This window comes from Chrysemys picta, chromosome 2, assembly GCF_011386835.1.
Source record: "Chrysemys picta bellii isolate R12L10 chromosome 2, ASM1138683v2, whole genome shotgun sequence".
NCBI classification, from domain to species: domain Eukaryota; kingdom Metazoa; phylum Chordata; order Testudines; family Emydidae; genus Chrysemys; species Chrysemys picta.
The window spans coordinates 152790345-152814301 of NC_088792.1; the positions used below are offsets into that span (position 1 = coordinate 152790345).

General features: G+C 45.0%; 1 protein-coding gene across 2 annotated transcripts in view; it reads left to right on the forward strand.

Annotated features, from left to right (window-relative positions):
* LOC101939408 (pyroglutamylated RF-amide peptide receptor-like) overlaps positions 1 to 23957 on the forward strand; it is a 101152-nt gene that overhangs the window by 29890 nt on the left and 47305 nt on the right. Inside the window, exon 1 of one of the 2 annotated variants that reach the window (XM_065584420.1) lies at positions 17706 to 17844. The exons of the other annotated variant lie outside the window; for it this stretch is intronic. Within the exon in view, the coding sequence (XP_065440492.1) occupies positions 17757 to 17844 (88 nt within the window). The 5' untranslated portion in view covers positions 17706 to 17756. Of the gene's footprint in view, positions 1 to 17705; positions 17845 to 23957 lie in introns of those variants that run through there. 2 annotated transcript variants of the gene reach the window in all.

Below are 23957 nucleotides of genomic sequence, written 5' to 3' on the forward strand. Positions count from 1 at the left end.
ATCTACTGTGGGGGCTGCTATGATCCAAGTTGCTAGGGCAATCAAAGACCTGCTGATATCAAGGGTAGTGACTCTGGGAAACGTGCAGACCATAGTGGATGGCTTTGCTGCAATGGGATTCCCAAACTGTGGTGGGGCGATAGACGGAACCCATATCCCTATCTTGTCACCGGAGCACCAAGCCACCAAGTACATAAACCGCAAGGGGTACTTTTTAATGCTGCTGCAAGCCCTGGTGGATCACAAGGGACGTTTCACCAACATCAACGTGGGATGGCCAGGAAAGGTACATGATGCTCGCGTCTTCAGGCACTCTGGTCTGTTTCAAAAGCTGGAGGAAGGGACTTTCTTCCCAGACCAGAAAATAACCATTGGGGATGTTGAAATGCCTATCGTGATCCTTGGGGATCTAGCATACCCCTTAATGCCATGGCTCATGAAGCCGTACACAGGCAGCCTGGACAGGAGTCAGGACCTGTTCAACTACAGGCTGAGCAAGTGCCGAATGGTGGTGGAATGTGCATTTGGACGTTTAAAAGCGTGCTGGTGCAGCTTACTGACTCGCTCAGACCTCAGCGAAAAGAATATCCCCATTGTTATTGCTGCTTGCTGTGCGCTCCACAATATCTGTGAGAATAAGTGGGAGACATTTATGGCGGGGTGGGAGGTTGAGGCAAATCGCCTTTCCACTGATTACGCGCAGCCAGATACCAGGGCGGTTAGAAGAGTACAGCAGGGCGCGGCGTGCATCAGAGAAGCTTTGAAAACCAGTTTTGTGACTGGCCAGGCTACGGTGTGAAACTTCTGTTTGTTTTTCCTTGATGAACCCTCCGCCCCCCCAACCCAGTTCACTCTACTTCCCTGTAAACCAACCACCCCACCCTCCCTCCCCCTTCGAGCACCACTTGCAGAAGCAATAAAGTCATTGTTACTTCACATTCATGCATTCTTTATTAATTCATCACACAACTAGGGGGATAATTGCCAAGGTAGCCCGAGAGGGGTGGGGGAGAAGGGAAGGAAAAGGACACACTGCAGTTTAAAACTTTAAAACTTTAACACTTATTGAAGGCCAGCCTTCCGAAGCTCGGGCAATCATCTGGGGTGGAGTGACTGGGTGGCCGGAGGCCCCCCTACCATGTTCTTGGGCATCTGGGTGAGGAGGCAATGGGACTTGGGGAGGAGGGCTGTTGGTTACACAGGGGCTGTAGCGGCAGTCTCTGCTCCTGCTGCCTTTCCTGCAGCTCAACCATATGTTGGAGCATATCAGTTTGATGCTCCAGCAGCCGGAGCATCGACTCTTGCCTTCTGTCTGCAAGCTGACGCCACCTATCATCTTCAGCCCGCCACTTGCTCTGTTCATCCCGCGATTCAGCCCGCCACCTCTCCTCTCGTTCATATTGTGCTTTTCTGTAGTCTGACATTGACTGCCTCCACGCATTCTGCTGTGCTCTTTCAGCGTGGGAGGACATCTGGAGCTCCGTGAACATATCATCCCGAGTCCACCGTTTTCTCCTTCTAATCTTCGCTATCCTCTGTGAAGAAGCAACATTTGCAGCTGGTGGAGGACAAGGGAGAGGTGGTTAAAAAAGACACATTTTAGAGAACAATGGGTACGCTCTTTCACGTTAAATTTTGCTGTTCACATTACACAGCACATGTGCTTTCGTTACAAGGTCACATTTTTCCTCTTATATTGAGGGCCTGCCGGTTTGGTGAGAGAGATCACTCACGCGGTGCCAGGCAACAGAATTCGGCTTGCAGGCAACCATGGTAAGCCACAGTCTTTTGGCTTTTTTAACCCTCATAATATGTGAGAATGGCTTCAAACAGTAGCGCCCTCATTTCCCATACCAAGGACCCGTTGGGTTGGCCATTTAAAATGGGTTTGCAATGTAAAAGGAGGGGCTGGGGTTTCCGGGTTAACATGCAGCACAAACCCAACTACTCCCACCCCCAAACACACACACACACAATTCTCTGGGATGCTCTCTTCACCCCTCCCCCCCCCCCACCGCGTGGCTAACAGCGGGGAACATTTCTGTTCAGCCGAGCAGGAACGGGCACCTCTGAATGCCCCCTTAATAAAATCACCCCATTTCAACCAGGTGACCGTGAATGATATCACTCTCCTGAGGATAACAAGGAGAGATAAGGAATGGATGTTGTCTGCATGCCAGCAAACACCAGGACCATACGCTGCCATGCTTTGTTATGCAATGATTCCAGACTACGTGCTACTGGCCTGGCGTGGTAAAGTGTCCTACCATGGCGGACGGGATAAGGCAGCCCTCCCCAGAAACCTTTTGCAAAGGCTTTGGGAGTACATGAAGGAGAGCTTTCTGGAGATGTCCCTGGAGGATTTCCGCTCCATCCCCATACACGTTAACAGACTTTTCGAGTAGCTGTACTGGCCGTGATTGCCAGGGCAAATTAATCATTAAACACGCTTGCTTTTAAACCATGTGTGATATTTACAAAGGTACACTCACCAGAGGTTCCTTGTGTGCCTTCAGGGTCTGGGAGTACGCCTTGGGTGAGTTCGGGGGTTACTGGTTCCAGGTCCAGGGTGATAAACATATCCTAGCTGTTGGGGAAACCGGTTTCTCCGCTTCCTTGCTGTGAGCTATCTTCATTGTCTTCATCATCATCATCATCTTCCGCGTACCCCGAACCCGCTTCCCTGTTGCGTGTTTCTCCATTAACGGAGTCAAAGCACAGGGTTGGGGTAGTGGTGGCTGCACCCCCAGCATGGCATGCAGCTCCGCGTAGAAGCGGCATGTTTGCGGCTCTGCCCCAGACCTTCCGTTTGCCTCTCTGGCTTTGTGGTAGGCTTGCCTTAGCTCCTTAATTTTCATGCGGCACTGCTGTGCGTCCCTGTTATGGCCTCTGTCCTTCATGGCCTTGGAGACCTTTTCTAATATTTTGCCATTTCGTTTACTGCTACAGAGTTCAGCTAGCACTGATTCGTCTCCCCATATGGCGAGCAGATCCCGTACCTCCCGTTCTGTCCATGCTGGAGCTCTTTTGCGATCCTAGGACTCCATCATGGTTACCTGTGCTGATGAGCTCTGCGTGGTCACCTGTGCTCTCCACGCTGGGCAAACAGGAAATGAAATTCAAAAGTTCGCGGGGCGTTTCCTGTCTACCTGGTCAGTGCATCTGAGTTGAGAGTGCTGTCCAGAGCGGTCACAATGAAGCACTGTGGGATAGCTCCCAGAGGCCAATAACGTCGAATTCCATCCACACTACCCCAAATCCGACCCGCAAAGGCCGATTTTAGCGCTAATCCCCTCGTCAGAGGTGGAGTAAAGAAACCGGTTTAAAGGGCCCTTTAAGTCAAAAGAAAGGGCTTCGTCGTGTGGACGTGTGCAGGCTTAATTTGATTTAACCCTGCTAAAATCGACCTAAACTCGTAGTGTAGACCAGGGCTAAGTGTAGTACTTTGCACTTGAATTTCATCTTGTTGATTTCATATCAACTCTCCAATTCATCACAGTCGTTTGGAATTCTTATCCTGTCCTCCAAGTCCTTGCAACCCCTCCCAGCTTGGTGTCATCTGCAAATTTGCACTTGTGTAAATGTGAGACTGATTACACGTTGTAATACCAAAGTATCTCTAATTCCTTTCAAACAGTAGATGTGTTTATTTTTAACAGTATCCACTGCATAGAACATTGTGCCTGCTCTACTTAATGTGTGCGTTGCCTTCTCTCTACATGCGAGTGTGTGACTGGAAAGCATAATTGGGAGTGCAGGGCTGCAAGAACCATTCTCAGCTTATGGGGAGTTTAGAGAGAGAGAGAGAGAGAGAGAGAGAGAGACAGAGGACGAAATTCCTCTGACACATATCACAGGGCTATTCACATGAAATCCAGGATGTAGTAGAGAAGGAGCCTGGAGCATGGGGCCTGGTGCAAGGCCTGAAGCCTGAACCAGAAGCTGTGAACCAAAGTCAGGCCACATATTAAAGCAGATGCTTACAAGTTCACTGTCCGATACATGACCTTGGCGAAGGTCCTGCTAGTGTTGCTAAAACACAGGCACTTCTAAGAAGCAACAGACCCTGCATATGTGTGTGAATACACTCAAAAAGATTAGCCCAGGTATATCCTGACCTACCACCAGATAAGCGGGGTTTACAGAAGTGATGAATTGGGAAGTTTTTGCCTGAGACATTTGGAGCAAGGTACAAGGGGAGGTAACAAGCAGATGTCATGAAACACGCAAGGTGGTACATAAGTTGTTTGTCCTATTTTATACCTCGCCCTAACTCTTTATCCAGCCTAGGGGGCAGTGGAAAGTCCCGCTGCTGACTGAGCTGAGTCCAATGTCACAGACATACACATGTTAGTGTGCAGCACATATAGGGCACTAGGACCATGTTTTGTTGACAATACATGCGCCTTCGCCACTGAACCTTGTCTGTGGTCTTTCTGGGTGATACTACCAAGGTGTGCTGAGCCAGCTACCTGCACAGAGCTGGGACAGCACACTGAGGGAATGCACACACTCCAAATGACAACATTGCTTCCTCTCATTTACACTGGTCTAAACCCCGAGTAACTCCACTGCAGTCAACTATGCATGAATTTTCTCCCTGGTATTTAAAACACAATAAAGTACGATTCTCTTTCATATCTTTCAGACGCACCAGACAGCTCATAACCCAGAAAAGAGAACTGAGTTATTATAATCAGCACTGATGTGTTTTCTTTAGCAGAAGTAAACCAAAGATCCATAAAGGAAGATGTTTGAAATACTAAGCTCAAATCAGAGAAGACAGATTTTTATTAGAAACGGGGAAAAGTCACAAAGGAGATTCAGCAGCCTTGAAGAATTTTTAAGAATCTGAATCTCTGCATATATGAAAACTGATTGTGCAGAATCATTCTGCGGGGCCTTCAGCACAAATCAGTCATCAGCATACAGCTGACATAGCTACCAGTGTAAAGAAAACTTTTAAAGTACCAATTAAGTGCATGAGACATGTGTTAAATGAGGCTGGCGAGACAGAATTACTCACTAGAGGATACTAGTGTTCTGCAGCTTAATTCAAAAATGCTTGCAAAGTGCTTGGAGAACTTCCATGGGAAGGAGCCATAAAAGTGCCTAGTGTTTACATAGTTCCACCCTTTTGCATTTTTTAGGGCCTTGTCTATAGTAGAAAACTTCACCGGCATCAATAAATTGATTTAAAAATCAGGTTTTTTTAAACATTACAGGTTGCTTAACGAGATCAGTGCATAGGCTCAGATTTCTAGTACAGGTAAGGTCAAAGGGCTGATCTACACTAGCGTCTTGCAACCTGACCTGAACCCAACTACAAGTGTCGGGTTTGAGTCTGGTCTGAAAACAAACCAGACCTCTCAGGTTTGGGTCAGGTCATCTCTGATCACCTCTTCCTGCAACTGTGAGTGCTGCAGAGCATGTGCTGATGAGTCGCACCTTTCCTATGTGCACTGTGAATTCTCCTCCTTTGTAAATATATATATATGATGTAAGAAAATATCCAGTTATTAGAAAACATTGCAAGTGGAACAAAACATTTTGTTCAACCCAAAACAAAACATTTTGTTTCATTTTAAAGCTTTATCATTTTGGGATTTTTTAAAAAAAAGATAAAATTGAAGTACATTTCTGAATCAAAAAGTCATCTTGAATTGAAAATGTTCATGTTTAGAATTTTTTCTGAAGGTTTTTTCCCCCGACTGAAACAATTAGACGAATCTGATATGAATTCACTAAGTATTTTGATCGACTCACATCTGCATTTTCAGCTACAAAAGTTTTGGTCCAGCTCTACAGAAAAGACTGAGCCCAGGAGCTGTACTTCTTGGGCAAGAGAATAAGGAAACTGAACAGATGACAGCACAGGAATAGCCATTGAAACTGGAATCAATCAGGAGAATACAGTTCATTTAGAAAAGGTCAGCTACATGCTCAGAGCAATGCTGCTGTGATAAATTTATGGCACGGCCACATCACAGTACGGCTGCCACAATAATACACTTAGATAATCCACCCGAGCAGTGTTGGTGTCAAAAGCAAGCTGCCCTGACACGTCATTACAGCAGTGCCAAGGGAATACAGCAGCAGGGCAGGGGATTGTTTCTGATCTCCTGGGTGATTCTATTTGGATGAATTCTACATTAATGCGCCATGGGTTTGAAGACATTGGTAATGCTGAGCCAGTCAAATCACTGCAATTAGATGGGGAATAGCAGTGATGGTGACTGAACTGTACAAACGCCTGTGAGTTTTGTGCAAAGCTGGGCAGTTAACTCTTTATTGGGATGCTACAGTTTAACATTTGACTCCAGCCCTCTGAGACCCATGACTCTAGCAGCAGCAGGGACCTGAAAGTGGTCAGAAATAGCCCCCTGAGAATAGACCCTGTACAGAACTGGTGTCAAGATTCTACCACTGGCTCTGCTCCCAGTCCCCAGCATAAGGGGTGAGACTAGAGTGCACTACAACACAGTCAGTCTGTTTCTCAGGGGTGCTGGGAAGCAAAGCATAACTTAGAGTAGCCACAAGGCTGCTCTAATTTGCACAAGGAGCCAGGCAGGGCATGGTCCCAGAGTACCGAGAGCACAAAGGTGGCTTAAAGCCACCTTCACCTCAACCCCCTCCATCTCTGCCCCCACACAGGTGATGCATAAGTGATGCCTTGTCTACACTACAAATGCAGAGTTATCTAACGTAGATGCAGCTGATGCGAATAGACAGTTTTTCTGTCCTCATTACAACACCCCTTCCCTGAAGGATATTAGCTGTGCCGAGAGAAGCATTCCACTGTCACCATAACTATATCTACATTGGAAGTTTTGCTGGCATAGCTGTCAGCTAGGGACTGAGCGGGGTTTTCACACCCCTGATTGACATGCTACACTGACAAATCTTTTTACCATAGACCTGGCCTGAGAAAGGGCTACCCCACCAAGCAAACACTGTCCAGGTAACTGTGGGAGCTGTATTTGTGAATGTCCCCTGTTGTACAAAAGCATTCGGGCCTGGTCTACACTAGCTGGGTCACTCAGAGCTGTGAAAAATTTCTCTCCCTGTGCAATGCAGTTCAGTCTAATCCCCGGAATAGACACAGCTAGTTTGATGGAAGAATTCTTCTGTCGACTAGCTCGGAGAGGTGGATTAACTATATCAATGGGAAAAAACCCTTCCGTTAACATAGGAAGTGTCTACACTATGGTGTGATAGGAGCCCAGCTGCAGCACCATAGCTGTGCCTCTGTAGTGTAGACATGCCCTCAGTCTCTGCTAAGGGCTCCAAGTTTGCAACTGAGCATTTGTGCTCTGAATTATACGGACTAAGGTCTGATCAGGGACTATCCGTTAATTCTCTTAAAAGATGACTAGTAACCTCACACTTGAATAAGGTTTTTAAGGTGAGGCTTGACAAAGCCCTGACTGGGATGATTTAGTTGGGGATTGGTCCTGCTTTGAGCAGGGGGTTGGACTAGATGACCTCCTGAGGTCCCTTCCAACCCTGATATTCTATGATTCTGCATGAGATTAATCAATTCAATCCTTGAAGGGGCCATTTAGGGAACTGGGTTAAAAATCTGTCTGGGGATTGGACTGCTTTGAGCAGGGGGTGGGACTAGATGACCTCCAGAGATCCCTTCCAGCCCTGATATTTTATGATTCTAAGTATTTTGGTCATTTCTACATTGCTGTGCTATGTAAAATCAGAGAAAGAGTGGGTTCTTTATTTCTTTGCAGTTGTAACAGTCTGAGCTGTCTGTGTCACATAGATTTTAACGCAACGTTAATCAGCTGGGAGTCATTTATACTGTAATAACAGGACACACGTTCTATAGCAAACGTGCTTCTAAATTTGCCAGCGATCCGGGTCCAAAATAACCCCCTGGGGAACGTTCAGGTGCAATGATTCCAGTCCAACACAGATGCAAACTTCACAATTATGTCTTTAGTTGCTGGAAGCTAAACATTAGTTGCTGTTAAACATCTTTGCTAAGAATGGATTTGCAGTTGCTGGACTCCAGCTGGTATGCAAAACCATAGGTATTGCTAAAATGCCTGCATTTCTGGTTAGGCCCAGCACAGACTTGAATCTCCTGCGTGCTCAAGCCTAGCACCTTTCATAAGCAATAAAACAGGCTTGGAAATATTTACAGGGAAAAAAAACAAATATCCGATGTTTTTCTAGACTCACTTTAATAAGGTATCCAAGGGAGTGAAAGCAAAGTATAGCCTTAGGGTTGACATTGTATGTTTTGGTCTTGCTGTAGGAAGAACCTGTTCCCGGTCTTTAGAAATGCATTGTGTTCCAGTGTGAGCGGGTGCTATAAATGAATAGACTCCAATTTGTTCTACTGCAAAATCATTGTACCTCTGTGGGTAAAATGGTCCCCCCCATTGGAACTATAATGGCATCACTGTAATCTGCCCCGTGTTATTTATTTATTTTTACTCCATACATTACTGAACGGTTTCAGAGAATCGGCAAATTGCAACCTGCAAATAGCACGCATGTGCCCTCCAGCTTCTCTCTCCTCCTCTAGGATTATTGCCAAATAGCATAATGATTAGAATTCCACAACTGCCAATAGGTGGCTGTTGCTAATGTTTCGCAGCATTTGGAGGATTCATAATTTGAGCTGGAGGAGATGACAGAACGTTAGAATTCCCTGGTTTGTTTTCCTCTCTCACAGAGCCTTGATGCTTGCCAGAGAACAGCATGTTTTCCTGCCCGATAAATGGCTGTGGTTGTTTTCTCCCATGTCAGTCAGCCCCATCTCTATGCCATTTTTCAACTAATTTGGTTTTAACTTCAAGAAGACGCGAGGGGAGAAAAGACATCTCATCAAAGCACTGAAGTGTCTGATTCTAAATTCCAGGGTGTCAAAGCAAGCATTCAGAATATTATCATTTTGAGAGAGACAAAGTGGGTGAGCTAGTATCTTTTATTGGAACAGCTGCTGGGACCAATACGGCTACAACAACAGTGCAAACATCATTTTGAGAGTCTTTTCTATGGTCTGCTTTAAAGATCAATCAAAAGGCTTTTTTAACCTTCAAAGACCAGAGATCAGGGCTCTGTGTTTCCCATGAAACAGGTAACAAGGAGACGAACTGCACTGCAGTGGGAGGGCAGATTCCCAATTACGCTGAGGGTATGTTTACACTGCCGTCACTGATGTGATTGCAGCTTGTGTAATACGTCTCTGAGCTAGCTAGACCAAAGCGAGGATGGGTTTTGAAGCAGTGAAGTCACGGCACCATGGGCTCCCCCAGCACAGATGTACAAGTCTGCCTGGAACTTTGGGTAATTACTTGAGTGACTAACCTGCATTGCAATCCATGCTAGCTAGATTAAAGCTAGCTCAGGTATGTCTACATCAGTGGTAGGCAACCTATGGCACGCATGCCGAAGGCAGCACGCGAGCTGATTTTCAGTGGCACTCACACTGCCCGGGTCCTGGCCACCGGTCCGGGGAGGCTCTGCATTTTAATTTAATTTTAAATGAACCTTCTTAAATATTTTATAAACCTTATTTACTTTACATACAAAAATAGTTTAGTTATATGTTATAGACTTCTAGAAAGAGACCTTCTAAAAACGGTAAAATGTATTACCAGCATGCGAAACCTTAAATTAGAGTGAATAAATGAAGACTCGGCACACCACTTCTGAAAGGTTGCCGACCCCTGGTCTACATGAACTGCAATGGTGAAGGCATTACAGACAAAACACATTAAAAACACTAAAAGAACCTCCCCACATCCTAATAAGTGGACTAGAGATCACCACCCCCACCCCTATCTGCACAAAGGCGGTGGCTGGCATCATTTCCCCCAACCTTTCGCTTAGGATTGGGCCATCCCTTTGGACAGAAGGTCCTGTCCATTTGCTAGCTCAGAACAAAGGCCAGCAATCATTTTAAACTCAGACTATGTATCCAAAAGTCCTTTCTTTGTCTGCTGGTCTCTGGAGAATCCAGTTTGAATCAGTACATGGGAGCCTCCGTGGGTGGTGGTACCTCTTTGGAGGAGTTACTACTGGAGTGAATTTATCTAATCACCACTCACTGCTTTTAGCTCTTGCCCACAATGATACATAAACTTAATGCACTCAGATCTCCCAAAGATATTGCAGGAAATTGCCATATGTGTCACAGGTATCCTTTACAGGCTCTGAGGAAGAGCAACTAATTACTGCAGTTCTTTCCAGATGTAATTATCTGTGTGTACATCATCTGCGCTCTCATCCTTCCAAAGTACACTCCAGTCTGCACAGTAATTTGAAGGTTGTGAGGCACTTGAACAAGGGCTCTCTTGTTCACTCTAGAAACCTTATCATTTGACACCGAACAATAGTGGCCCCTTTATGTATGAGCACTGGTTAATATAAAGGCTGCCAATGTTTCCCCAACATTATTGATTTCCTGTGTCAAATATGCCTAGAAAGGCCTGTAGAATAGGAAGGCTGTTTAAAAAAAAAAAAAAAAAAGACGCTGCTTGTAACAACAGCATGGGAGTGATCTAACATTTTTCAAAGGATTAAAACAACGTTTAATTCAGTGGTGCAGATTCAGACCTGGTATAAGCACATGCATCTGTATTGAATTACAACAACATTTGGCCCAAGGTCTTTGGCCTGGTCCATAAGCAAATTTTATTCTGGTATAACTATTGCGATTAGGGGGTGATTTTTTTTAAACCAAAATAGCTATAACAGTACAACCCCTAGTGTATACAGAGTTACACTGGTATAAAGGTGCTTATTCCGCTTTCTGTATGGAGTTGAATACTGTTTTAGCTATACCGGTATAGTTAAAGCAGTACAACTTTTGAGTGTAGACAAGACCTTTGGCCCACTGTTTTCAGAGCACAGGCATACACTTATTATTTGTACCGCTCTTCTGTGGCATCATATTGGAGGGGATGGCCTACAGGACTAGGTGTTAGGTTAGGGCAGGGGTAGTCAATAGGCAGCCCGCAGCCCAAATCTGGACCGCCAGAGGCTTTTCAGCGGACCGCAGAATGTGCCCGGACTCGGGGCTTCAGCCCTGTGGGAAGCAAGCCGGGACTGAAGACACACACACACACACACACACACACACACACACCCGCTGAAGCTGTGAATTCCAGTGCACCTCAGATGGGGCTGAAGCTGTAAGTCCCGGTGGGGATGAAGCCCCGAGGGTGTGCCTCCTGTGGGGCTTCAGCGTATTAGGACATGGGGCTTCAGCACCACAGAGACTCACAGCAGGACGCGGGGCTTCAGCCTTGGGGGACTGGGGGGGGGGTGTCTTCAGTCCTAGTGCACCTCCTTTGGGGCTGAAACCCCGCATCCTGGTGCATCCCGCAGTCTGCTGAAAAGCCTCTGGCAGTCTGGATTTGGACCATGGGCTGCCTATTGATTACCCTGCATATAGGACTATAAACATGAATTACAAGATTTGTGAGAGCACGTGGGGGTGGGTAGGGGCAGAGAATTATTTTTCAATTGATGCAATGGGGAGAAACAACAACAAATGTATCGGGGGGAGTTTTGGCGGGGGGAGGGGAAGAGGAGTTGTTTTTTGGAGCACTGATGCAGAATACATGGATTTTAATTAAAGACAGAATAATGAAAATCTTCAGTAGAAACACCACGACCAAAATAATTAAAATGTCAATATCATCAAGATATGTTTGCTGGAGCTGAGCAAAATTCAAAATGTTCATCCCACATGTCATTGCAATGTTGCAATATTGTTTTCATCCCAAATCAGGACAAAAAGTTGAAATTTCCAAAACGGTCATGGAATGGAAACAGGACAGTGATTTTATGGCTCATTACAGTCATTTGTAACACACCCTCTGCCTGTTACCCTTAGTTTTGGTCCCTTTATACATAACAATCGGAGCCCCCATTTGCTCTCTTCATTTCAGAGTGATCACCTCCCACGTGTGTTACCTGTTCTGCTCAATAATCTGCCCCAATTAGTATTTAGTCCAATGCTCTGCTTCCTTCCCCAGACCTGAAGAAGAGCTCTGTGTAGCTCGAAACCGTGGACCTTCCACTATGAGAAATTGGTCCAGTAAAATATATTACCTCACCTACGTTGCCTGTCTCAATTTTACCTTCTTTCAAATGATAATATTAACCATCAGGAATTAGACTGTTCAACTTTTAGTCATGCTTGGGTGCAATTCATCCATGTGCAAAGGGTCAATGCTAGGTCTATGTGCTACTTAAGCCTACCTGGATTAGGCCCTAATTGTTTCAAATATTTCCCGCCTAATAAAATATAACAAAAGTCCATAAGCTGCTTGAAAAAGGCATTGGAACAGAAGTTGAATCTGCCTGATCTGCTCTTCCTTTGCTTTGTTCTCTCCGAGCAGCATTATTGTTTCAAGCATATTAGGAGTCATAGCTGCTGTTAGCATCACTTTGCTTCTTATTCAAATAAAGTGTTGCTAATTATCTCTACCTATTAATATCATGTTGTGTACGTTACTGTCATCTGAGTGCTAAAGCAATCTGTGGGGGGAACCAGCCATTAGCTAATTGCTATGCAGTTTCACTGTAATATTTCTCTCATTTTTTTAACTGAATAATGTAACATGCTCCAGTAATAGCACAGAGCTCTGTTATTTGTGTTACAAAAACAAACAAACAAAGAACGTGCTGAAATTCACTCCCGTGTAATGCCATGGGGCTTCTAGGATGCCTAGATCTCATGCTGGCTCCACTATACAGGGGTGAATTTCATTCATGCTAATGTCTCCAGACTGAGAGATCTGCTGACTAAAGACTTCTGTTTATGCATAGAGTGGATGCAGCATAAGCCTCTCCCTAAATTCTCGACTATTTCCTAAGGAGCAAAGGGCATTTCAATTTCATTAGAATTAGTATTCAAAATGACCTGGACAAACTGGAGAAGTGCTCTGAATTCAGCAAAATGATATTCAAGACAGACAAGTGCAAAGTTCTTCACTTAGGAAGGAAAAATCAAATGCACAACTATAAAATGGTGAATAACTGGCTAGGTGGCAATACTGTTGAAAAGAATCTGGTGGTTACAGTGGATCACAAATTGAATCTGAGTCAACAGTGTGATGCAGTTGTGAAAAACCTAATTATGGGGTGTATTAACAGGAGTGTTGTATGTGAAACATGGGAAAGAATTGTCCCACTCTACTTGCACTGGTGAGGTTTCAACTACAGTATTTGGTCCAATTTCTGGGCACCACACTTTAGGAAAGATGTGGACAAATTGGAGAGAGTCCAGAGAAGAGCAACAAAACCGACAAAAGTTTTAGAAAACCTGATCTGTGAGGAAAGGTTAAAAAAAAAAAACCTGAAAAAAGATGCCTGAGAGGGGGCCTAAATGAGAGGGAACCTGATAAAAGTCTTCAAATATGTTAAGGGCTGTTATAAAGAAGACTGTGATCAGTTGCTTTCCATGTCCACTGAAGGTTGGTCAAGAAGCAATGGGCTCCGTCTGCAGCAAGGGTGATTGAGGTTAGACATTTTTTCCTAATATCTAACTGTAAGGAGAGATAGACACTGGACCAGGCTTCCAAGGGAGGTGGTGGAATCCCCATCATCAGGGTTTTAAGAACAGGTTGGACAGACACCTGTCAGGAATCGTCTAGATTTACCTGGTTCTGCCTCAGCGCAGGGACCTGGACTTGATGACCTCTTGAGGGCTCTTCCAGCCCTACATGTCTATGATACCTCATTCAGTTCTCAGCACCTCTGTTGAGGCTGCCAACAGGCATGGTGGGAAGATGGGGACCAATTATGATCTAGACAGAAAGGGCCAACTCCTTTCACACAGGACACTGGATAGCCATTGGTAACTCTCTGTCACTAATAATCTCAGGCTGATTCAGCCCAGCAGCCTAGAGGCGAACAGCACTGTGTGTTACCAACAATCCCCCGAGCCACCCAGTCCCCCTGTGCAGCACTGGTGTATAAAGAAAACTGAAACTTGAGGCTAATCTTGCATTATGCTGCACCAACAAACCAAATGCTCTAACTGCATCCTACATATAAATGTGAATACAGACGTTGACTGGCAATACACATTGGAAGCCCAGGCTGAGATTGATCAAAGCTACCAAAGGGCTGTGGCTGTCCAATTTTCAATGGGAAATAAGTGCCCAACCCCCCCAGAGGCAGCTTTGAAAATCCCACCCAAGATTTTTAAAAGCTAATCTCCCTTTTTGCACCCACAAATTGAAAATACAGTGATCAGCAACACCACTCACCTGTTGTGTTCTCTTCTGTTAACGCTGCTGTGCTGAAGCGACTGCATAACACGCTAACCAACATTGCCTCATTGTTTCCTTATCCTCCCCTGTCTGCCTACATCCACCTGTTGTCTCTTCTCTTATACTTCAGCTGTAAGCTCTTTGTGGCAAGACCATCTTTCTGTTTGTACAGAGGCTAGCACAATGGGCTCCTGGTCCATGACTGGGGCTTCTAGGCGTTACTATAATACAAATAAAGGTTATTATACCACCTTCATCGCTGTAATATCTGAGCACCTTCCAGTAGGTCATGAAGTGCTATGACTATAACCTGGCTGTTCATCTTTCATGTTATTTTGATTGAACACAGTGAGCCAAATGCAGCCCTGACCTAACCTGGCATATTCCAAACACCATGGACAATGGGGAGAGATTTCCTATTGCAGGACCAATGAAGTCCCATGCTCAGCCACAAACATGGATACTAGGGAGTTCTCAGAAGTGACCACCAATATCTAAAAGGCTTCACTTTAACTTAAAGTTATTTTCTTGGGATAAGGCACTATTATAGGTCACTTTATAATTAGGGGAAAATTTTCAACATGCTTCCTTAGCTATGCCTTCAATATTTGGAAGTGCATTCCCCGACCCTGCCCTCCCCCTCCCCTTTTTTTTGCATGCAACAATGTTGCACTTGCCCATTTTGCAGGTGTAATTAAAGCAGCCTGCTGAAAATCCAGCCTGTAAAGTTATGGGACCTGATCCTGCAAGCTCTCACAGATTCAAGAAAGCTTTACTCAAAATACTGCTGTGAACAGTCACATGTACTCACATAAAAATAGGCTTACAGGACTGATGGAACACTGCATTCTTTTGAAGCTAGTTTCCCTCTCTTCTTGGCTTCAAAGCTGCCCCAGTTTCAGACAGCACAGCCTGAGACAGGCTCTGAAACACCAGTTCCTTTGGTCAGCAACAGCAACAGAAAAGCAAATGTGTTGCTGCTAATTAACCGAAGGAATGGCACAGATTCATGCCTTTTCTTCAATCTGTCCTATTGAAGATCTACATGCTAATGAGTATTAGCTAAGCACGTTAGAATTCATTCGGACCCTAATCTTTTAATTTTCTGCTTTATTTCTGATGCAAATGAGAAAGAACACAAACTGCTGTTACATAAATACACAGGGGCTGATGCTCACCTGCTATAAATCAGCAGAGCTCTGTTGAAGTCCATGGAGCTACCCTGATTTACACTGGCTGAAGATCTGGCCCTTAGTGCACACACTGACAAGTAAGGCAGAGGTGTGACTAAATGTGTGTGTCTCTCCGGAGATTTCTAAAACATCTCTTTATGTCTAGCGGAGCCCTGGGGCTTAAAATTCTTTACAGTCTATTCATGGCAAATTGGCTCTTGTGATGATGGTCTTTGGTGTCTGCATGGTGCCTGATGCATTAAAAGCTATACTAGACAGAACACTACCCAAAATACAATCAGAAATAACCTGGCACTGATTCTTGCATCTCTAGTCTCTATGGGCTCAATCCTGCTCACACTGAAGTCAATGGGATCTTTGCTCTTTGCGGCATCAGGCTATATGCTTCTGTAATCTGCCTGCCATTGTAAGCATGGTGCAGAAGTCATTGGTGCTGTAGGGTTTAAGGTTATAGTAGATCACCTGCATGACTTTCCTCTTTGTAGAAGTCTTTCCACCACAGCAAGAATGTCACTCACAACATTACTTGTGGCACCTTAGAGACTAACAAATTTACTCCTGTTCTTTTTGCGGATACAGATTAACATGGCTGCTACTCTGAAACCACTCACAACATTGACTCTCTCCTCTGCCTGGACAACCCCTTCTCCCCCCCAAAAGAAAGCAATTAATTAAAAACAAAAACCTGTAGCAACTAAACAAATCAACTAACCCCCCGCCCACACACACACACAAAAAAAAAAGGTAAAGAAACAAGCCAAAAAAGAAATACTCCAAAGCAGAGGTTTTTATCCTAAAAAGGGAGACGTGCCAGAGATTCCACTCAGGTCTTCACTAGTGTTATTGATTTTAAGGTGCTCAGATGGATGGCAATATCAAACTCTAAGACAGATAGAACAGCTGTTCCATTTACATCACTCAAGGGAAACTTTGGTCCAGCAAAAAAACCACAAAAATTTGTGGGGGGGGGGTTGTTTTTATTTTTTTGTGAATCAGGGTGGCTAAGTGGACAGAGTGCTCTACTGGGATACATGAAAACTGGATTTTGTTCTATGTTAATATAATTCCTTTTCAATTAATAACACAGCATCCATACATCATTTGAAATGTTCAAAACGCTTTACAAATATTAACCCTCCAACCCCTCTGTGAGGTAGGTATTATCCCAAATTTTCAGATGGGAAACTGAAGCAGAGAGCAATGAAGAGACTGGCCCACAGACAAATGGTGGCAGAGCTGGGAAGAGAATCCAAATGTTTCGATTCTCATTCCCGTGCTTAATCTGGTAGGCCGTTGGGCCTCTCAAAATACAAATATGTAGCTGCTAGATGTGTCCCCAAAGCATCTAACTTCTGTAAATCTCTCTGTAGTTCCTCTTTCTAAACCACCATGGCAGGAAGACTTGAATGTCAGCACTTGCTTTTCAGCTGATTTAAATCTGCCAACAAAGTTTTGTTAGGCTGAGTGAAGATTCTTATCACACATGGAAGTTTCTTATCAGTAACTACAGAACTTCAAACAAATGCAAGGAAATAATTTCAATTCCTGGACTCAGGCAAACTTTCCTCACTCTTCCTTGCTTTAAGCAGATTTCTGATTTCTTCAGTCATCTGCCATCCTTGACCAAGCAGGAGTCCAGGATGATCTGTCAGATTTCAACTCAGTGTGACACCCAAGAATGCACCTTGATTGAAGTGTTCACTCTGAATAACTGTAAGAGCTTTCCCTGTGATCCTTGCAAGTATCCCTATACTTGCTCTGTAATTGACCTAGTTTCTAAAAGTCTTATGAACCCACCACGGACTCTTTTTCTCACTGTGATAACAGCGAGAGGGCAAACTAGAGCAATCATTAATTCAAAGCATTTCCAAAACATTCTCAAGGTTTCATGGAATATGATTAAACTTTTAAGGCTACCGGAGAAAAAAACAAAAAGACCAAGATGACTAGAAATGGATGCCTAGTCAGACACTTAGGTCCACATGGCTCCTGATTTTCAAAACAGCTGAGCACCGTTGAGCTCCCATTTACATAGGAGCCTCAAGTTAAGCAGCCCACAAAAGTGCCTTGACCTAAGTGTATTCAGAGTGATTCATATGGTGGTAAGCTTTGAGGACCTAATCTTGTCCCTAGATGTGTTGACACATGTCACCCACATGCTTGTTTCATGTACCTCCAAGTTCCAGACAGGTTGCCACAGTGCTGGTGGGTGGTTGCATATAGGTTGTGTCACAGGGGGTGCTGACATTACTGAGGAAAACATCAAGGGCCTGAAGTGCTGAGCACCTAATTAGAGGATTCATCCCTGATTATGTATCTCAGATACTTCTACAACTCCCATCCCCACACGGAGCCCTGCACAGTGTTCAGTGCATTTATCTTCAAAACTCCAATGGGAGGTAGGAGAATGTTATTAGCCTCATTTTACAGAAGGGGAACAGAGAGATTAAGGTTTCCAGGGGAAGGGATAGCTCAGTGGTTTGAGCATTGGCCTACTGAACCAGAGTTGTGAGCTCAATCCTTGAGGGGGCCACTTAGGGATCTGGGGCAAAAATCAGTACTTGGTCCTGCTAGTGAAGGCAGGGGGCTGGATTTGATGACCCTTCAGGGTTCCTTCCAGTTCTAGGAGATAGGTATATCTCCATATATATTTAAAAAAAGCCAAGAGTTTCAAAAGTCATTAATGATTTTGGGTGCTCAGATTTGGGCACCCAATTTGAGACACCTAAAAGGGGCCTGATTTTAAGAAAGTCTGGCTTTGTATAAAATGCATCAATTGCCCCTGGCCAGGTAGGTGGTAAGAGAATGACTCTATAGCATGGTGGTTGTGGAGAAAGACAAAAACCTGTTTTCAAATGCCTATTCCAGAGCAGGGATTCAAACCTGGGTCTCCCCCAGCCTAGCTGAGTGCCCCAACTGGTGGAGTATTGGGTGAATGGTGCCTAAATCAGTAGTGAATGATTTGTTGAAACATTTCAGATTTTTTTTTCCTTTCTGGTTTGGACCAAAACAATTTGCCCAAACTGACATGAATTCACAAAATGTTTTGGTCGACCCAAATCTGTATTTTTAGATGGTTGGTTTTTTTTAAAGTTGTAACTGAAAAATTTCACTCAGCTCTACCTATGGGGCTTAATCCTGCTCCACTGAAGGCAATAGGGAGTTTTGTTGCTGGCTTCAATGGCAGAAAGATTTGGCCTGCAGGAAGGTCTGATGGCTACCACATTTCTTCCCTCCCCTCCCTCTCTGCACAGCCTGGCTTGGAAATGACAAAGGAAAATATTTATTTTTTTGGTGCTGCTTCTTCAACTGATGCCTTAGAGCTCAGAAGGCCCTTTGGCAGAATAGCAGGGGGAAAACCCTACAAGTGAATATACCGCATTGTGTGCTGCTTTGTGGAAGCACAGAACCATTGGATGATAAATATAAGAAGCACTGTGATCTGCAAATCAGTATTTAGGGGGAAATAAGCAGCAGCCTAGTGCAGGGGAGATAACAGGCTTGGCACACAACCCTCCAACTGAACAAAAATCTGTGACATACTGGAAGATACAGTACTAGTTTGGGATGCAACAGGAGGGGTTAAATATTAGGTCACCCGCAACCCCCTCCGAAATTAATCATAGAATCATAGAATATCAGGGTTGGAAGGGACCTCAGGAGGTCATCTAGTCCAACCCCCTGCTCAAAGCAGGACCAATCCCCAACTAAATCATCCCAGCCAGGGCTTTGTCAAGCCGGCCCTTAAAAACCTCCAAGGAAGGAGATTCCACCACCTCCCTAGGTAACCCATTCCAGCATTCATGAGCTGTTCTGTGATACAGCTTTTGTTCTAAGTTGCTGGAGATAGAATCTTTGGTGAGAAGTGATTTAGGGGCCTTATAACCAGAGGAAACAATTATTTATATTTCTTTAGATTTGAAAGAAAGAAAGAAAGAAAGAAAGATGCTTATACCAGAGTTCTAAGCACCCTGACACTAATTTAAATCTAGAGCATAATACACCCAAGCAGCTTTAAAAAACAAGCATTCATTCAAATAGGAATAAATAACTCAGCCAGCCAATTAGTTACAAAATAATTCCTTTTCACCCCCTCCCTCCCTCATTCCTGGAACACACCCTCAGTGCACCTTCAAACTCCTGCCAAAGAAATGGCTTTTGCATCATGTTTGGAAGGTCATCAAGCTCAGGTTATTTCAGGCCCAATTGGGATGGAACTAGCTTCAGATTTCTGGGTCACTCCGAGAAAACACCCTGCGAGCAGCCCACTCTGTTTTATAACAAGAGGGTGTCAGAGATCCACAGGATCGGTGCTATGCCCCCAGCTTTGGCACAGTCTCTGGGAAGAACCCCTTCAATGTGCCAGACCTCAAAGGGTCTCACTCATCCTCAGGGTAGGTCACGTGGCCACAGTACCTCCTGAGACTGAACCTCTGGGACTTCAGCTCTCCTACTTCACACTGTGAGCTCTGCCCAGTGAGTCCAGCTGAAACACTCCTGGCAGAGACTTGTCCACTCTTCAGGGATGAACGCACCTCACCAAGTATTCACAGTGACACCAGGGACCCTTTTCAAAACAGCAGGGTTTATTAGTTAGCTGGAGCACAGCATAGGCAGTCCTTAGGTTAGCACAGAGGAATACAAATTAAAGCTCAATCCATTCTGGTCAGCCCAGAACCCCAGCCAAGCTTGGTGAACTCCAGGTCAGGCTCTGTCTATCTCTCATTCTGACCTCCTTCGTCAGTTCCTAGATAAGAGCTCCCAAGCTTCTTCCATATTCTGGTCCTTGTTCTCAAGCTTTGGGGGCTCTGCTCTGCTTCCATGCTGAGAAGCAGTGAAATCCATGAGTCATCGGCGCTTCCATTGTCTCTCTGGCCCCCTTATTGATCTGGGTTGGTTTCAACCATCTCCTTAATGACTCTTCATTCCACCTAGACAGGGAGGTGACCACCAACCTATGTCTCTTAGTCTGTCCTGAGAGCAAACTTAGTCCTTTCCCCCCAAACTGGGTAGCCATGCAACATAGGGGAAACTGAGGTACACAGAGGCTTTGTAAAAAATATTACAAAAAATTCCCACTTCATCACTGTCAAGTGCTTTTGACGACTGCAGCTGCTCTCTGTACTTAGGGCAGAACTCCCTTTGAGACTTCAGCAGGAGATTTCCCTGAGTAAGTAAATCAGGACGTTGCCCCGGCTCATGAAATTACCCAGTCCTCTTGATTTTAAGGCCAGAAGGGACCACTGTGATCTTCTAGTCTGGCCTCCTGCGTGACACAGGCCAGAGAGTTTCATCCTGTGATTCCAGCTGTGGTCAGAGTCATTCTTGCCTCCTGCATAACTGAGCTCAATCATTAGTAATTACCACGACATTCCACCTCATTTCACAGACTCCTAGTCATGATGCCTTTCAATCCAAAGCAAGAGCCATTCCATTGATGGACAATCTCTGGGTTAAATTGTTTCTAAAGACTCGTAAAGCCCTTTTCAATGGGAGCTTAAGAAATACAGCTGAGGGCAGCCCTAGCACATATTTACCATCTCCAGTCAAACATTTGATGGTATTATGCTCAGACATATAGCACTAAGAACAAAGAGGAACATTGTTTTTGAGTGGAAAATTAAAATGAACTGCTAGCAAAAATGTTGAATATACTGCATGGCTTGCTCCTGTGTCACAGCAAGTCCTTGAGAGGCTAATGGATAACATCCGGGCAACGGTTTACCAACAGCTAACAGAGCATCTTTTGTTCAGGGTTAAAACTTTGCAGACATTCATCAGAGCTGACAGAATTTTATGTAGCTCAGTTCATGCCCAGTGGCTCACCCTGTTGCAGCATTTTAGGTATAAATCGTGTCTGAGGGCTTGTCAGCACTTGAAAACGCTACAGTGGCACAGCTGCACCACTTAAGCGCTTCAGTGTAGACACAACCTACAAAAATATAGGTGGGGCTCTCCCATGCTCATAGTTAATCCACCGCCCCAAGAGGTAGTACTAGGTCCACAGAATTCTTCTGATGACTTAGTGGTATCTACAACAGGGGTTATTTCAACATGACTACATCTCTCTGGGGTGTGTATTTTTCACGCTTCTGGAGCCATGTCTCCACTACCAAATTGAGTCAACCTAACTTACATCAGCATCCAGCCACCGGAGTAGTCACATCATTTGTGCACGTCTACACTTTGCTCCTTGTGTCAGCAGTGTGCATCCTCACCAGTGCTTGTACTGTCAGTGTGAGGTGTCGTGGGATGGCTCCTGAAAGCCAGTAACAGTCAACGTAAGCAATGCTGTGTCTAGATTGATGCTGTGTCGACCTAAGTATGTTAACCTTGACTCTACACTGCTCATAGAGGTGGAGTTATTAAGTCAGCGTAGAGGGGAAGTTACGTCAGTGGGATTCAAATTTAAGTGTAGATCTTTCCATCGTTAGGTCGACATAAGCTGCCTTGTGTCAAACTTAAATCTGTAGGGTAGACCAGGCCTCAGAGATGTAGCTATGTTGATGCCTTAAACATGGATCTCAGCCTTAAAAAATGGATCTCAGAGAGCTTCTAGTTAGCCTTAGGATGGCAGCCAAGCAAGTGTTCCTATTCATACATAAAACTTCTTTTATTCTCTGAGGCCCTGCTCTCATTGAAGTTAGTGGCAGACTCTCACAGGCTTGACTGATGCAGGATCAGGCACTTAGTAGAGTCCACATTTGGTTTAATTCTTCCCACAAGGTCCCTGGGCTTGACTCAAATCTCCTGTTCCTCCAACAAGGTAGCTCCATTGACTTCAGTAGATTTACTCCTGTTTTACATCAGTGCATGTGAGAAGAGAAACAGGCCCAAACAGTTCTTGTCTATTAATATTCCCTTGCTCTTATACAGGGTTTTTCAGCAGTTGAGCTTAAAGTGCTTTATAGAGGCAGGCAGTGTCATTATCCACATTTCACAGATGGTGAAACTGAGGCACATAGAGGTGAAATGACTTGTGCAGGGCCACCTAGCAGGACAGTGGTCAAGCTGGGACTAGAACCCAGGTCTTCTGAGTCCTTTATCTGTTAGATTGCGTCTCGACCGACATATCCAATACCAAGATGGTTATTCCATTTACAATATATGTTACGTTGAGTACTTAGCTGCTCCTATAACCATCACATCTAAGCACCTCACATCCATTAATATATTTATCTACAGAAGAACCCATTTTACAGCAGGGGACCTGAGGCACAGAAAGGCTAAGTGACTTTCTCAAGGTCACACGGGAAGTCTGAGGCACAGGAAGGAATTGAAACCAGACTTCTGAATCCCAGCTCCTGTGTCTTAATCACAAGGCTGCCCTTCGCTCTCTGATTTTATATTCTTGGGGGCAAATTCATCACTACAATAAACAGATGTCACTGAATAGTGGTTATGTTCCTAAGCGCCCCCCAGTGCCACATGGCATGTAGCAGTGAGCCTAGCTGGCCTGAGCAGCTCACTGCACCTCACACACTGTTGCCATGATATTTATTGAAAAGGTGGCATATAACATATCCTTGGAAAATAATAACTCATTGATCATTAATCCTCTTGCATGAAGTATGTACAGTTATCCTATAGATAATCATACGGCCGTGCTGGAAATATGTGACTACAATGCGTTTAAAGCAGGCATGTCAGTGGGAGTTGGGACACTGGTTTTCTCCAGTCAAAGGAAAGGTGTCGACAGCTCAAGTCAGGAGTGGCCAGGGATGGTGGGCTATTCGTTTCATAGATGCCAACTTCTACTGTGGTGCTGGTGAATGTTCGACCCCCCTGCCCCGCCCCGACTCCACCCCTGCCCTGCCCCCTCCTGCCCCCATTCCAACCCCTTCCCCAAAGTCCCCCCCCCCAACTCCACCGCCTCCCTGCCCCTATTCCGACTCCTTCCCCAAATCCCCGCCCTGACCCCGCCTCTTCCCTGCCTCCACCCCTTAGTGCGCCACATTCCCGCTCCTCTCCCCTCCCTCCCGGAGCTTGCTACAGCTGTTTGGCGGTGGCAAGCGCTGGGAGGTAGGCGAAGGAAAGGGGACTGGGAGCGTTCAGGGGAGGAGGCAGAGGAGGAGGTGAGGTGAGGCGAGGCAGGGCAGGAACCTGGCTGCTGGTGGGTGCAGAGCACCCACTAATTTTTCCCTGGAGCACCCACAGAGTCAACACCTATGATTTGTTTGTACTGGTGATTGCAGGAAGATCATTTGCATTGTAAAAATCACAAGTGGAGGATAAGCCAGCCTGGCATCTACACGATAACATGGGGTCTACAGCCAAAAGGGGAAAGGAACTTTATCTGGGGAGACATGTCAGAAGAATACATTTCAAAGGTTTCCTGGACTCTAAAGAGAGGACGGAACCCTGAAGTTATCCTTCACCTGAGGAGACAGAGAAAACTAAGCATTTTGGGCTCTGTGATTGGATCCTGGCTAAGGCCTAGACAGCTATGCAGGAAAAATGGCTAGGGGGAGAAAGCTTAGAACAAAAATCTCTAGTTTGTTAAGTTGAATTT